Below are 15,744 nucleotides of genomic sequence, written 5' to 3' on the forward strand. Positions count from 1 at the left end.
ATGATCAGTGAATGTGCATTCAATCTTCAATTCATCTTTCAAAACCTATTGTCCATATTCTCATTAATTAAATTCAATTAAACATTTATTAAACACTCAATTGCTTGACAGGGAAAAAATACAAAGTTTAAATAAGACACTATTCCTTACTCCTCATGGAACTTATGGGGCTATGATACACAAATAGTTTTGCAAGAGAGACACCATGGACAACATTTCACACAGTATTTCAGACTGGAAACCTTGTTTATTTCATGAAATTCTATGTGGAGTACCTCTCTAGAAGGTTAGATGTGAACCCATAGCATGACATCAGTTAACACATTCTCTAGTTGGACAGTCTTATATCAGGATCAATCTAAAAATGGACTGGATAGATTTTAAAAAGGATTGAGGGGGGCAGCTGGGTAGCTTAGTGGATTGAGAGCTAGGCCTAGAGATGGGAGGTCCTAGGTTCAAATCTAGCCTCAGACACTTCCCAGCTGTGTGACCCTGGGCAAGTCACTTGACCCCAATTGCCTAGCCCTTACCACTCTTCTGCCTTGGAACCAATACACAGTATTGATTCCAAGATGGAAGGTAAGGGTTTAAAAAAAAAAAAGGATTGAGTATGGGCATACAGAGTTCATAATAGTCTGCTGGCATGGATCAGCATGGATTAATCAAGAGACTATAGAAACAGAAAAGAAATGGTGACTGCATTAAGACCTAAACAAAAGAAACATGAAATCAAATCAAAGGGCATTTAATGAAATTCAAATATAAGTTAACAATAAAGTAAATGAAGCAACAAGTATTCTTTGTGCCTATACCTATATTCTACTGCCATTTTTGCCTCCAAAGAACAATATGCATTATATCTCAATTCATTTCCCCTGTATCCTTTATTTTTTTATTTATTTTTAATTTTTATTTGGTTGTTTCTAAACATTATTCATTAGAAAAAAAGATCATTTTCTTTTCTTCCCTCCCCACCCTCCCACCACCTCTCCCATAGCCCACGCGCGATTTCACTGGGTATCACATGTGTTCTTGATTCAAACCCATTTCCATGTTGTTGGTATTTGCCTTAGAGTGTTCATTTAGAGTCTCTCCTCAGTCATATCCCCTCCACCCCTGTAGTCAAGCAGTTGCTTTTCATCAGTGTTTTTACTCCCAAGTTTTTCTTCTGCTTGTGGATAGTGTTTTTTAGATCCCTGCAGATTGTTTAGGGACATTGCATTGCCACTAATGGAGAAGTCCATTACCTTTGATTGTACCACAATGTATCAGTCTCTGTGTACAATGTTTTCCTGGTTCTGCTCCTCTCGCTTTGCATCACTTCCTGGAGGTTGTTCCAGTCTCCATGGAATTCCTCCACTTTATTATTCCTTTTAGCACAATAGTATTCCATCACCAACATATACCACAATTTGTTCAACCATTCCCCAATTGAAGGGCATCGCCTCATTTTCCAGTTTTTGGCCACCACAAAGAGCGCAGCTATGAATATTCTTGTACAAGTCTTTTTGTCCATTATCTCTTTGGGGTACAAACCCAGCAGTGGTATGGCTGGATCAAAGGGTAGACAGTCTTTTATCGCCCTTTGGGCATAGTTCCAAATTGCCCTCCAGAATGGTTGGATCAATTCACAACTCCACCAGCAATGAATTAGTGTCCCCACTTTGCCACATCCCCTCCAGCATTCATTACTTTCCTTTGCTGTTATGTTAGCCAATCTGCTAGGTGTGAGGTGATACCTCAGAGTTGTTTTGATTTGCATCTCTCTGATTATAAGAGATGTAGAACACTTTTTCATGTGCTTATTAATAGTTTTGATTTCTTTGGCTGAGAACTGCCTGTTCATGCCCCTTGCCCATTTATCAATTGGAGAATGGCTTGATTTTTTGTACAATTGATGTAGCTCTTTGTAAATTTGAGTAATTAACCCTTTGTCAGAGGTTTTTATGAAGATTGTTTCCCAATTTGTTACTACCCTTCTGATTTTAGTTACATTGGTTTTGTTTGTACAAAAACTTTTTAATTTGATGTAGTCAAAATTATTTATTTTACATTTTGTGACTCTAAGTCTTGCTTGGTTTTAAAATCTTTCCCTTCCCAAAGGTCTGACATGTATACTATTCTGTGTTCACCGAATTTACTTATATTTTTCTTCTTTATGTTCAAGTCGTTCACCCATTCTGAATTTATCTTGGTGTAGGGTGTGAGGTGTTGATCCAAACCTAATCTCTCCCACACTGTCTTCCAGTTTTCCCAGCAGTTTTTATCAAATAATGGATTTTTGTCCCAAAAGCTGGGGTCTTTGGGTTTGTCATAAACTGTCTTACTGAGATCATTTACGCCAAGTCTATTCCACTGATCCTCCTTCTGTCTCTTAGCCAGTACCAAATTGTTTTGATAACCACTGCTTTATAGTATAGTTTGAGATCTGGGACTGCAAGTCCTCCTTCCTTTGCATTTTTTTTTTCATGATTTCCCTGGATATCCTTGATCTTTTGTTCTTTTTTCTAATTCAGTAAAGAAGTTTTTTGGTAGTTCAATGGGTATGGCACTAAATAAGTAAATTAATTTGGGTAGGATTGTCATTTTTATTATGTTAGCTCGTCCCACCCATGAGCAATCAATGTTTTTCCAATTGTTTAGATCTAGTTTTAGCTGTGTGGAAAGTGTTTTGTAGTTGTGTTCATATAGTTCCTGTGTTTGTCTCGGCAGATAGACTCCTAAGTATTTTATATTGTCTAGGGTGATTTTAAATGGAATTTCTCTTTCTAATACTTGCTGCTGAAATGGGTTAGAGATATATAGAAATGCTGATGACTTATGGGGGTTTATTTTTTATCCTGCAACTTTGCTAAAGTTGTTGATTATTTCGAGTAACTTTTTGGTTGATTCTCTAGGATTCCTTAAGTAAACCATCATATCGTCTGCAAAGAGTGATAGCTTGGTCTCCTCATTGCCAATTTTAATACCTTCAATTTCTTTTTCTTCTCTAATTGCTACTGCTAGTGTTTCTAGTACAGTGTTAAATAATAGAGGTGATAATGGGTATCCTTGTTTTACTCCTGATCTTATTGGTAAGGCTTCTAGTTTATCCCCATTGCAGATGATGTTTACTGATGGTTTTGGATATATACTGTTTATTATTTTTTGGAAAGGCCCTTCTATTCCTATACTTTCTAGTGTTTTCAATAGGAATGGGTGTTGTATTTTATCAAAGGCTTTTTCTGCATCTATTGAGATAATCATGTGATTTTTGTCAGTTTGCTTGTTAATATGGTCAATTATGTGGATGGTTTTCCTAATATTGAACCATCCTTGCATTCCTGGTATGAATCCTACCTGGTCATAGTGGATGACCCTTGTGATGACTTGCTGGAGTCTTTTTGCTAGTATCCTATTTAGGATTTTTGCGTCTATATTCATTAGGGAGATTGGTCTATAGTTTTCTTTCTCTGTTTTTGACCTGCCTGGTTTTGGGATCAGTACCATGTTTGTGTCGTAGAATGAATTTGGTAGAACTCCTTCTTGGCCTATTCTGTCAAATAGTTTGTTTAATATTGGGATTAGTTGTTCTTTGAATGTTTGATAGAATTCATTTGTGAATCCATCTGGACCTGGGAATTTTTTCTTAGGGAGTTCTTTGATGGCTTGTTCAATTTCTTTTTCTGAAGTGGGGTTGTTAAGGTAATTTATTTCTTCCTCTTTTAGTCTAGGCAATTTATATTTTTGTAAGTATCCATCCATATCACCTAGATTTCCATATTTGTTGCCATATAATTGGGCATAGTAGTTTTTAATGATTGCCTTAATTTCTTCTTCATTAGAGGTGAGGTCTCCTTTTTCATCTTGGATACTGTCAATTTAGTTTATTTCTTTCCTTTTTTTAATTAGACTGACTAGTACTTTGTCTATTTTATTTGTTTTTTCAAAGTACCAGCTTCTAGTCTTATTTATTAAATCAATAGTTCTTTGACTTTCAATTTTATTAATTTCTCTGAGTTTTAGGATCTCTAATTTAGTCTTCATCTGAGGATTTTTAATTTGTTCACTTTCTAATTTTTTAATTTGCATGCCCAATTCATTGACCTCTGCCCTTCTTAATTTGTTAATATATGAACTCAAGGATATAAATTTCCCCCTGAGTACTGCTTTGGCTGCATCCCATAGGTTTTGAAAGGATGTCTCATCATTGTCATTTTCTTCAATGAAGTTATTAATTGTTTCTATGATTTGTTCTTTAATGAACTGGTTTTTGAGAATTGTATAAAAATATGGAATGCTTCACGAATTTGCGTGTCATCCTTGCGCAGGGGCCATGCTAATCTTCTCTGTATCGTTCCAATTTTAGTATATGTGCTGCCGAAGTAAGCACCCCTGTATCTTTTATACAGGAAGGAGGATAGTATAATTAATTCATGACAGGATATTAGAGGGTCATGGCCACAAGTAGTCTCAACTTTATAATTTTCCTCTCACTCTCTTATACAGCATCTAGAAAATATTACCTAGAACCAATACCAAGCCAGCCTGGCTCATGCAGCTTGTATCCATGCTTTCAGCTTGATCTAAATATGGGTGCCTTTTTTTTTCTTTTTAAAGTTCTTTGTGATTTTTATTTTTTCTGATTATATATAAAAACAAATTTAATCTTAATTTTTTTTAGAATTCCAAGTTCCAAATTCTTTCCCACCCTGCCCTTTATTTTCTACCTCTTCTGATTTCCATGATATCTCTTTACCCACTGGCTAATGCAAACTCCCCCTTACTCCCCACATATACACCCCTACTCCCTTACCCTATTTCTTCAGAAATTTCCCTTTTAAAATGGGCACATTGGAAACTCTTGTACCCAATTAGATTCTATGCCTATCAATATACTAGAGTTAAACATAGATTTATGGAGTCATAGTCTCCAGAAAATTTCCCATACTGACCAAGGGCTGGCTCTTGGCTCAAAGTGTCATGGGACATATAGCCCACAGTGTATATTGTAAAATTATACTCAAAAGTGGATTTCTGATCTCAGTGATATAGATATCCCTTCCTAGAATACAGATTGCACCTTCTCCCTTTTTGTCCTTTGTCCTATAACAGAGGACAAATGCATAAGAGAAGCAAAAGTAAAGTGTTCGGCTGAAGAATTGAATTTCAGGCAAGAGGCTGTATTTGAGTTGTTATGGGCAAGATGGGCAAGAATTCAATAGGAATGGAGCTAGGAAAAGAGCATTCCAGGTATAAAGAATTAAGCAAATATGTGGAGCATGTAGGAGATTAATGAATAAGCCAGTTTGACTGCAGCTAGGAGTTTTAGTTGGAAAAATAAGAGGATAGCAGATTAGGTTGAACATTGAATGCTGGGTTAAGGAGTTTTAATTTTATTTAATGGGCAATTTGGAGCCACTGAGTGGTTTTGAGACATGGGATGATATGAACACCTAAGGCAGTGGCTTGAAGGGATATTGGAGGTAAGAAGACCCATCAAAGAGACAATTACAATAGTCCAATTATGTGGTAATAAGGACCTACCTCTACTCGGTTAGCTGCATAGAGAATAGAGAAGAAGGGATAGATTTGAGAGAAATTAGAGAGATGCATGGACAGACTGTTAAACTTCTTTTTCCTTCTTATTTCTTTTCATATCCAAAGATAACACTAAGGTAGATGGTGCTGCCTCTGTCACAAATAGTAAAGCTGGAAGACAGAGCAAATTTTTGGGAGAGGCTATGCTGTTTTGTATTTATTGGGTCTGAGATGCCATCAGGACAGCCTGGTTAGATGCTCTTTGGTCTATTGTAGATGTAGGTCTAGAACTTGGAAAGAAAGTCAAGATTTGAGAAAAAAATTTGAGAGTCATCTACAGTAAGACGAAGCCATAAGAATAAATTAAATTTCTATAGTTTGGTATGCAGAGAAAGAAGAGAAGATAGTTGAACATAAAATCTCAAGGAACATTTACCTTAAGGTTTCAGAAGAAGAATGGCAACAGAGAAACAGAGAAGGTATCATTAGAGAGGATAGTAGGAGGATAACCCATACATTGTAGTACCTTGGAAGCTAAGAGGAAAAAAAAAAGATTATCCAAAAGCAGAAAGTTGGTTGACATCTTCAAATGGTGCAGAGTTCAAGAAAGCTGGCAATTGAGAAAAGGCTACTACTTTTCGTTATAAGAAGGTCATCAGTGACTTTGGACAGATTTGGGAGAGTGGTAGCTGTGGAAGCCAGATTGCAAGAGAATGAATCATGAGGAAAGGGAAATAGAAATAATAAAAGACAATATACCATGCCACTGCAATGGAACTTATTCACTGGTAAAAGTGATACAAAGCTATGGTTATGTATCCCTGAACCCCAATACTCTTCATTGCTATTGTCCTATAGAATAAAACCAAGATTTGACAGATTGACATTAAGTATTCTGCATAATTTGGCCTTTTCTTCCCTATTTAACCTTATATTCTATTACTTACTCCATGAACTCATTCCAGGAAACCTTGTCTCCTTTCTATTCCTCAGAACACTCCATGCTACTTCTCTTCTAATGCTATTCATGCTATTCCCTCCTCCATCTCTGTAACCTGTCCAAACCATATCCATTTCTTAAAGTTCAGCTTAAGGTTTACCTACTCTGGAAGACTTCAAGCCCAACTATTTTCCTTTCTTTGAATTCAAATCTCCTTTGAATTGGATACCCTTTTTTCAGTATTTAATATTAAGCTATAAGGCAGGAATCATGTTTTATCTTATTTTTTAATTATTTCTAGCTTTGTGCTTTGCATAGAACAATTGCTTAATGTTTGTTGCATAAGGATTGTTTCATGTTTGTTTCATGAATAAGGAATGTTCCTGAAGGGTAAAGATTTTTTTCTTGTTCAAGTTTATATTTAGTAATATGTATATATATCCTTATGTAATCTTATTTGAAATAAAAACATTTCTTTGTGGAATGATCATCATTATCATAGCTAACATTTCTATAGTGCATGGCACCATATTAATTTATAATGTGTCAAGCACTTTGCTAAGTACTTTTCAAAGGTTATCTCATTTGGTTCTCAAAACAACTTTGAGAGGTAGGTGTTTTTCTGGTCTCCATTTTTCAGTTGAAGAAACTGAGGCAAACAGATTAAGTGCCTAGTTCAGGGTCACATAGCTAGTATCCAAGGGTTGATCTGAACCTAAATCTTCCTGACTTCTAGGACCAACACTTTTCTGGTTTGTTACCTATCTCCCTCCAAGCATGGCAATCTATACGTTATCCTGATTTTCCTACTCTCAAAACTATTCTTTATTCCTTTTTATTTGTCTTTGAGCCTGGAAGACAGATGTAATGATGTTGAACTTCTGTATGTCACTGTTGATTTTTCAGAAAGCTTAACCAACTTTAAGGACATACTCTAGCATAAGTCAAGACACCTGGATCTTATCATTGTCACTTCCATCTTTCTCAGATGGCAGAGGATGATAGTTTTTTCTACATTGGTACAACAACTGGAGACATCCTTAAATTGAACCCCAGAACAAAACTATTAGCTGACACGGGTCCAGTCAAGGACAAATTCAGTGGGGTAAGTAGAATCTGTCAAGCTTTGTTACTCAATTTAACTCACTAAATATTTGTTAAACATCAATTAGGTGTCAAGATTACAATGACAAGGCCAAAATAATCCCTTCAGGGAGTTTATATTCTATTGGAGGGAATTACAAGAAGTATACTAATGAATGAATAAAAAATAAATGTAAAGTAATATGGGGTGGAGAATTGGAGACACTAGCAAGTAGGAGAGGTCAGGTATAGGAACTGGGACTTGAGCTGAGTACTAAGGATTGTAAGAGGGAAAGCTTAGAAAGGAAATACATTTTAGACTTGGAGGACAGTCTGAACAAGACACAAAAGTTGGGAATGGGTCAGTTTTGCTGAAATTTAGAGGACATTAGAATAATGTGTAAGTAGCCTGGGAAGACAGGCTGGAACAAGATTGGGCTTAAATGTCAGACAATAGTTTGTCTTTTATCTTCAAGTCAGTGCAGAACCATTGGAGCTTCTTGAACAGTGAAATGATATAGTAGTCAAACAAGTGCTTCAGAAATATCAATTTGGCAGCTGTGCAGAGAATGGATTGGAGAGAGATGTACCTGGAGCTACATCTCTTACTGAGAGGAGATGACTGCTTGAACTAAGGTGGTGGCCAAGTGGAGAGCAGGGAAAAGTTGGCAGAGATGTTGTGGAAATAAAATAGATAATACATGACAACTGATTGGTTATGGGACGAGGGCTGAGTGAAAGTAAAAAGTCATGGATAGACTTCTAGGTCATAAATCTGGAAAATTGGAAGGACAGAAAAAGACAGTTGAGAAGAAAGGTGGATTTAGAAGGGAAAATAATGAGTTTTGTTGTGGACATGTTGAGTTTGAAATGTTTCTGGGACATCTATATGTAGATCTCTAGCAGAGAGATAGAAGTGTGGTCTTGGAACTCTGGGGAGAGATAAGGAAAGATAATGTGTAGATTTGGGTAGCATAGAGTTGAATTATCTGCATAAATAGTTGAAGCAAAGAAAGTTGTTGAAATTGTGGAAAGAAGAGTGTCCAATTAATAAGCATTTATTGGGATTTTACAAATGCCAAACACTGTGCTAAATGCTGAGGATACAAAGAAATATAAAAATAGTATATTTTTATATGTAATATATTATATTTATATATATTATATATATATTTATATATTATATATTATAAAATATAAAAAATAAAAATAAAAACAGAAAGAAATTCACATTCTATTGGGAGAGACAACATGTAAACAACTATGTACAAATGAGTAAAATTTGGAGATAATCTTAGAGGTTCCAGGATAGAAACCCAAGATAACTTCACACATGGGGAAGAGAAATGGATGGTTTTCTAGCAGAGAAGACTGAAACCAGGCATTTATGCCCTACAACTAATTTCTAACAATCTAAGTCATCCTAAATGTTTTCTTGAAGCCTTAATTCTGGGTATAACTGCTTTTATTTCTGTAATTGCATCCTTGACTGCATCCACTACTGCTCTTGTTCAAACAGTCCACACTGCACAACATTCTAAGAATGTTTCACTTGCCCTCTTAACCCAAGAACACATAGATAAGAGGTTAGAGGCTCTTTTAAATGTCTTAGAAGAAGCCATCATTTATATTTGCAATTAGTTACAAAATATAAAAGTGAGATTTAAATGCTGAGTACAAATGGATTTGCGTTTCTCCCCTTCCAAATAATCAATTAGATATTCCTTGGGAGAACATACAACAACACATTTTTGGAATTTGGAACCACTCAGAATTTTCTGTTGACCTGAAAACAGTGCATAAACAAATTATGCATATTAGCCATTCCAATACTTCCCTTTATTTGGCCTCATCTATTGCAAGTTCCTTTTATGACAGTGTTTCTTCATATGTATCCCATAACAGTCTCATTCACACCCTTATTGCCTGTAGATTGGCTCTTGTCTTATTTTTTCTCATTCTTGTTTGCTTTTCAATCATCATCTGATGCCTAGGATCCACCATACGTGAAGTCCAAATTGAGATGAAGTCCTTTACTTAAAAAACGAAAAGGGAGGAGATGCTGGGGGCCAACATGCCCTGACTGGCTGACAAGGTCACAGTCTGAGGAAATGGGGTCTGCAAAGCAGCCCCCAGAAATTGAGGCCCCCACTGATCCCCCTCTGTGACTTCTCTCCTCAATTTCCCCCACTAATGGACTTGCTATGATTATTTTTCTCTCCCCAATACAGGAGAAATAATATGAGAGCAAATACTTATAGGATCAATAAATATATATTCCACTTTAATCCCCCTAGATTAGTACCCCCAAAAGATTCAATTACAGAATCAAAGCCCAAAGATTATTGCATATAACCCCTCCTTTCTCAAGCACAAGACATGCTTCAAGGCCTTACAATAAATACTAGCCAAAAGCTTGAGTACTGTAATAAATCTTTCCCTACAGTTACACTCCAAAGAATTTGTTGAAAAACAGAAGCCAAGCAGTATTGCTGGGCACTTTAAAGTAACACAAGAGAAATAGAACTTGTAAATTGAGGAAAACCCCAAAACTGGTCTGCTTTAAGTCCTCACACCTAGATATGAATATGTTTTGTTGTTCATCTCCCAAGCAATTGTGATTGATAGTGAAAGCTGACCAAAAGCACAATGATCCTCTTAGCAGGTCAAGGGGTACTAACCTCCTACAAATAGCTTTATTCACATTAATCATATCTATCACAGTGTTGTAGAAACCTAGTAAATGATCACAGAATTCTTTGTTGTAGTAACATCACAAGAGTGTTGTTTAGGTGATTTGATAACATCCAATAAAAATGTAGAATGTCACAGAAGACTGATTGTGTGTCAAAGAAGCATGTACCAAAAAAACCTATATAATAAACGAACCACGGTATTATGGCAGATAATCACTGTGTGTGATGCCTGCATATGTGGGTTGAATGAACAGTGTTTCTCATCTCCTTATTCCAATCGGGTCATCATGTCTGGGCAGAAAGACCTTGGATCCTCAGAGAGGCCGCTGGACAGACCTCATTGGAGAATCAGACAGGAAGTAGGAGGCAAACCAAGGGAGAGATGAGTTATGGAAACTGAATGAGAAGAGAATATCAGGAGGCCAGTATCTGCAATGTTGTATTTTGCAGAAAAAAATTTTAAATAAAGATTGAAAAAAGGTCATTAGACTTCAACAAAAGAGAGATCGTTTGAAGATAATACCCCAGCCCCCACAATTACACTGTTATATTTTGAAACCTCATAATCAAATGTTTCAAAGTTCCTTGTTTTTGTATATCATTCATTTGCCTTGGATAGTTTAGTTTCAACTATGCAGACTAGGGCAGTGATGGTGAATCTTTTAAGACAGAATGCCAGGCCCTGCCCCCACCCCACCCAGACCAAGTGCGTGCCCTTCCCCGCCAAGACTGCTGTACCCCTCCCTGCCCTGAGTGTCTAGCATTCCCTGCCCCACTCTAGCCCACTTACCTACACTGGGAGGGAAAAAGCACTCCTATTGAGGCTGTTGGGAGAAGGGGTGGATAAAGTGAGGAATGTTCTCAGCACCTTGGGCTGCAAGGCAGAAGAATGGGGGGGTGGTGAAAAAATGTTATCAGGCCCAGTAGAGAGGGGTAGGGGAGCAGCTCTACCAGAGTCCCACTGCCTTCCAGTAACAAACTTGGGAGGGAGGTGGGGTATATGCCCACAGAGAGCACTCTGCGTGCCATCTTTGGCACCTGTGCCATAGGTTCCCCATCAATGGACTAGGGCAATGAAGTTTTAAGGGCAAGTTATTTACTTTAAAAATACAGTTGGCCTATTAGTTGTCCCTAAAGCCTCTGACATCTATGTTTAAAATTAATGATTCGATTAATAATCATTTAGATCATCCTGTAAATTTTTCCAGATAAACTCTTCCAAGAGTGGAAAGGAAAGAACATTTAGGGTTTGGGGATTTTAACTACAATACCAATGAATTTTATTATGTGAAAGGAAGATATAAGATAAGATACCAAAGAGGCCAACTTAGATAAATTGTTGAAGATTATCAGGTTAGATAAAAGGCATCTTTGGACAATCATCCATTTTAAAGCATTTGCTTTGAGATAATTAAACTGGAGCTGTGAAGGAATGGAATTCACACAGAGGAAGCCATGAAAGCAAGAACTGTGTAAAAGGCCAAAGGTCATTAGAATCCTGAGGGAGGGACAGTTGGGGGAGCCCATCAGACAATTTGGAAATCTGTTCTTGGCTTTGGTTGGAATAGGAGCCATCAAAAAGGATCTCCTAGAAGAGCAGACATTTCCTAGCCGTTTTTGTAATACCTCAGTGAACCCAGAAGCCTGACATCTTGCTTTGAACTGAAGTGGTCAGGAGCCAGCTTCTCAAGGGGTTTCCCAGAGAGAAACTGGGACCACTGAAGACTGTTCTTTCTCTCCTTGTGTCTGCTTACCTAGAGATTATCAACATTTTCTCTTAGATAGCTTAGAATAGTAGAAGCATTCCATCTTTAGGCAGAGAGGGTAAAGACAAATCCTAGCTTTCCCAGGCGTGAAAGAGCAAACTTACTGATCTTCATTCTAGTTAGGAACTCCTCATCCCTCTACCCAAACCTTTCCTTGTTATTCACCATTAAACCAAACTCCAACTAAAGAACAAACACAGTCAGATCAGTTACCAAGAGGGTGAAGGAGGACTGGTGGGAGAATGGTTTTTCGAAGGGAGATATCTATTAAATCCCAGGTTAAGCCAGATCCTGGGTGGATCTTCCTCCAGCATGGAATTTAACCAGAAGGGACATCCAGAGGGTTAGGTTTTGCAAAATTACCTAACCAACCGACATTTCTCCACTTCGGTGGTGTTCCCAACGTTACAGACCTCTGCATTTTCCTGTGCCTCTACCTTACCTAGTAAAGGACAAAGGGCATGGAATATTCTTGAAGGTTAGCTCACCAAACTCATTCTAACTAACCATATCACCCACAGGGTTTCCCTCATTTCCCCTTTAACAGCTACTAAGACAAAGGGCACAAACAAGTTCTTGGAAATAAGATATGAACTGAATTGTTAATTGTTCAAACATATTTAAACAAACTATCAGAATTTTATATTAAGTTTATAATTTTGAAAGATTTGTTTATTTTGTTTCTCTGTGACAATAAGGCAGTAGATGAATGATTTCATTTATATTTATATACCTCTCCAAGTTTCTTCTTCTTTCCTAAAGGAGCATGTACACTTTTCATCTTCTTGTAACACTTCTAGAAATTATGGAAATGGAGACATTAAGATATTCTGCCTTTCCTAAGCTTTTATCACTCCCACTTTTAATCACAATTTAATATCACTTAATCCAGAGAATCTTGGCTTCATCTTGTTTTCATGGCTCATCATGACATGGAGATAACTTTGTTTTTATAAATCATGCTGGCATAACAGTAACTTTAATAGGCTCTGACAAAGTGGAAAAGTTTCAAGTAAGATTCCAATGATTTCTCTTATTAGAGGAGTAGTTCAGAGAATCTTATTAACAAGTTGACTGCAAGGTTGTAACTTTTTCAGCCATAATATCCTTTGATCTACTTTGATTGAGAGAGTACCTAAAACTTTGGTGTTACAGAACCTTAAAGTATTAAAGCTTAGCAAGAGGGACATGACTACAGAAGAGACTTTACCACTTGTCTTGACCTTCTGCATCTCTTTCCATCTAGGACAGTGCTGGCGAAACTTTTAGAGAACAGGTGATGTGAGAAACATTTTCAGGTGTACATGGAAAGGGAAGGGGAGCAGTCTGGCCCCATGTCCCTCTGGCTTTCTTTTCCTTTTTTTTAAACCCTTACCTTCTGTCTTGGAACCAATACTGTGTATTGGTTCCAAGGCAGAAGAGTAGTAAGGATTAGGCAATGTGGGTTAAGTGACTTGCCCAGGGTCACACAGCTGGGAATTGTCTGAGGCCAGATTTGAACCTTGGACTTCCTGTCTCTAGGCCTTGCTCTCAATCCACTGAGCAACCCAGTTGGCCGCCCCCCAACCCCCTCTGGATTTCTGATAATGAATTCTGGTGAACTCTGTGCTGGGGCTACAGATTACATGACCACAGAGAGGGCTCTGGGTACCCCCGCTGGCACATGCAACATGGGTTCACCATCACAGATTCAGGGAATGTGGCCATATATTTCCTCCCTCTTTTTTCCCCCATCCTGCCCCTGAAGTAGTGAAAAAGCCAATAAATTCAGTTTTAAGGAACTTAACAATGGAATCACCATAATATTGTGAAAGATCATAAACTTGGAAGCCTTTGTTGACTCTAATATACAAAGGACATAGCTGCATTATTTGGATGGGTATCAGATCAATAAAATGAGTTGTATACACTATTATTTTAAAGGATAAGTTTCTCTTCAGAGAGAAGTTGAAAAATATGGAATGTTCTGTGGATATCTTGGGATGTGAAATACAGGATCCTTATCATGGGAAATAAAGAATAAATTATAAGCATGGCACCTGGGAAAATAAATTATGCTTAAACTTTTGAAACTATATTGTTTTTAAATTCTTTTCCTAAAGATTAGATTGGTGCATTGCAAGTGAGAAGTTTTTAGAAAAGCATCCTTCCTGCAAAAAATTGTAGGAGAACTATTGTCAAACACTTAGTCATGGAGAAGGAGTTTCTTAGGTTCAATTCCAAAGGTGATTCAAAAGAAGATTGTGGGGAGTTAGGATTAATTGAATAAATGAAGAGTGTAGTAGTTAATACTAAAAGGTAAAAGAGGAAGAGAACAAGTCTAAGAAAGGAACAATTTTTGAAGAAGGAGTTGTAGAATGAGAGAATTAGAAGAGACAGAGATTGGAACAGATTCAAAGCAACTAGAGTAATTATGGGAAATGTAGTATAGCTTCATGCAAAGACACATATAAATTGTACCCCAAAAGACATCTTTATGAAACTTTATGAAACTACTGGGGGACCAGATTGGGTAATTCCACTGATACTTCTCCTTTACAGCCACCAAGTTTTAGTATTATGAAAATAGTTTATTTCAGGATACCCTAGTAGACTGAGCCCCTCTCAACACATGATTTTGCCTAAGAGAGAAGTATTTAATGAATATTTGCAAACATGAGCTTAAGGCAGCATAGTATAGTGGGAAGCATATTAGATTTGGACTCAGATGATTTAGGCTTAAATTATGATTGTGACATTCAATAGAATGTAAACTCTTGGAAAACGAAGCTCCTTAAATTTTTTGTTTGTTTTGTTTTTGTGGGGAGTAATCTAGATCCAATTATTTTGTCATTGTAGGGAATTCTTGATGCTAAAAATTCCTCCATTGATACAGATTAGCAACTTGTTTATAACTTGACCTTTGACTCCAAACCCACAGTTCTTTTTATTCCTTCATATTCCCTCCCTGCATCTACCTACCTCTCCTAGAACCAAAGTATATATAATGATATATCTGTATATGTGGTATATATAATAAATGCATGTATATATATAGGTATACATATGTGCATATTTTTCTCCTTTTGATCTAGAGCTATTATTTCATTGGTATACAGAACTCCTTGTATGGGAATTCTATCTACCAATGCAGACCTGCAAATTTTCTATAATTAACAGACATAGAGAGGTGCCTGAAGTATCAAGAAATGATTTTTCCAGAATTACACAGCAAATATGTATAAGAGACTAGATTTAAGCCCAGATTTTTCTCATTCCAGCTATTTTGCCATATTGACACCACCTTGTACATAATAAGCTGCTTAATAAATGTTTGTTAAATTGAATTACTTACTACCTGTGGAGCCAACTCCACCAGCATCGAAGTAATGGTCCTCAAAACCCAGCTACGATGGTCTGGACACGTCATCCACATGGACCCACAGCGAATACCAAGACAGGTATTCTATGGTGAACTGTCAGCTGGACTCAGGAAACAAGGGCAACCAAAGAAAAGATAACAGGATCAGCTAAAATCAAACTTAAAGTAGGCTGGCATTACACCAAAGCAACTAGAACTCGCTGCCTCTGACAGAAGCAGCTGGCGAACCCACATTAACCAAGCCGCCACCACCTTTGAAGATGAGCGACGTCGACATCTTGCCACTGTGTGTTACGCCAACACCAGGCCACAACCGCATCTCCCGTAACAACTGGCGTCCCATGCCCCATGTGCCACAAACTTTGTGCCTCAGTCTTT

At 37.2% G+C, this 15,744-nt stretch overlaps 1 protein-coding gene and 1 non-coding gene across 3 annotated transcripts in view; one reads left to right on the forward strand and one right to left on the reverse strand.

The window, feature by feature from the left end:
- Positions 1-15,744, forward strand: part of CFAP52 (cilia and flagella associated protein 52) — a 64,324-nt gene that overhangs the window by 17,598 nt on the left and 30,982 nt on the right. For both annotated transcript variants that reach the window (XM_016430793.2, XM_003340339.4), the window contains exon 6: positions 7,449-7,565. In XM_016430793.2, the coding sequence (XP_016286279.1) occupies positions 7,449-7,565 (117 nt within the window). The remainder of the gene's footprint in view (positions 1-7,448; positions 7,566-15,744) is intronic.
- LOC130457647 (U6 spliceosomal RNA) lies at positions 4,266-4,372 on the reverse strand. Its single transcript, XR_008916939.1, has one exon. It is a non-coding gene; the product is annotated as a U6 spliceosomal RNA (small nuclear RNA).

Source organism: Monodelphis domestica, chromosome 2, assembly GCF_027887165.1.
Source record: "Monodelphis domestica isolate mMonDom1 chromosome 2, mMonDom1.pri, whole genome shotgun sequence".
NCBI classification, from domain to species: Eukaryota; Metazoa; Chordata; class Mammalia; order Didelphimorphia; family Didelphidae; genus Monodelphis; species Monodelphis domestica.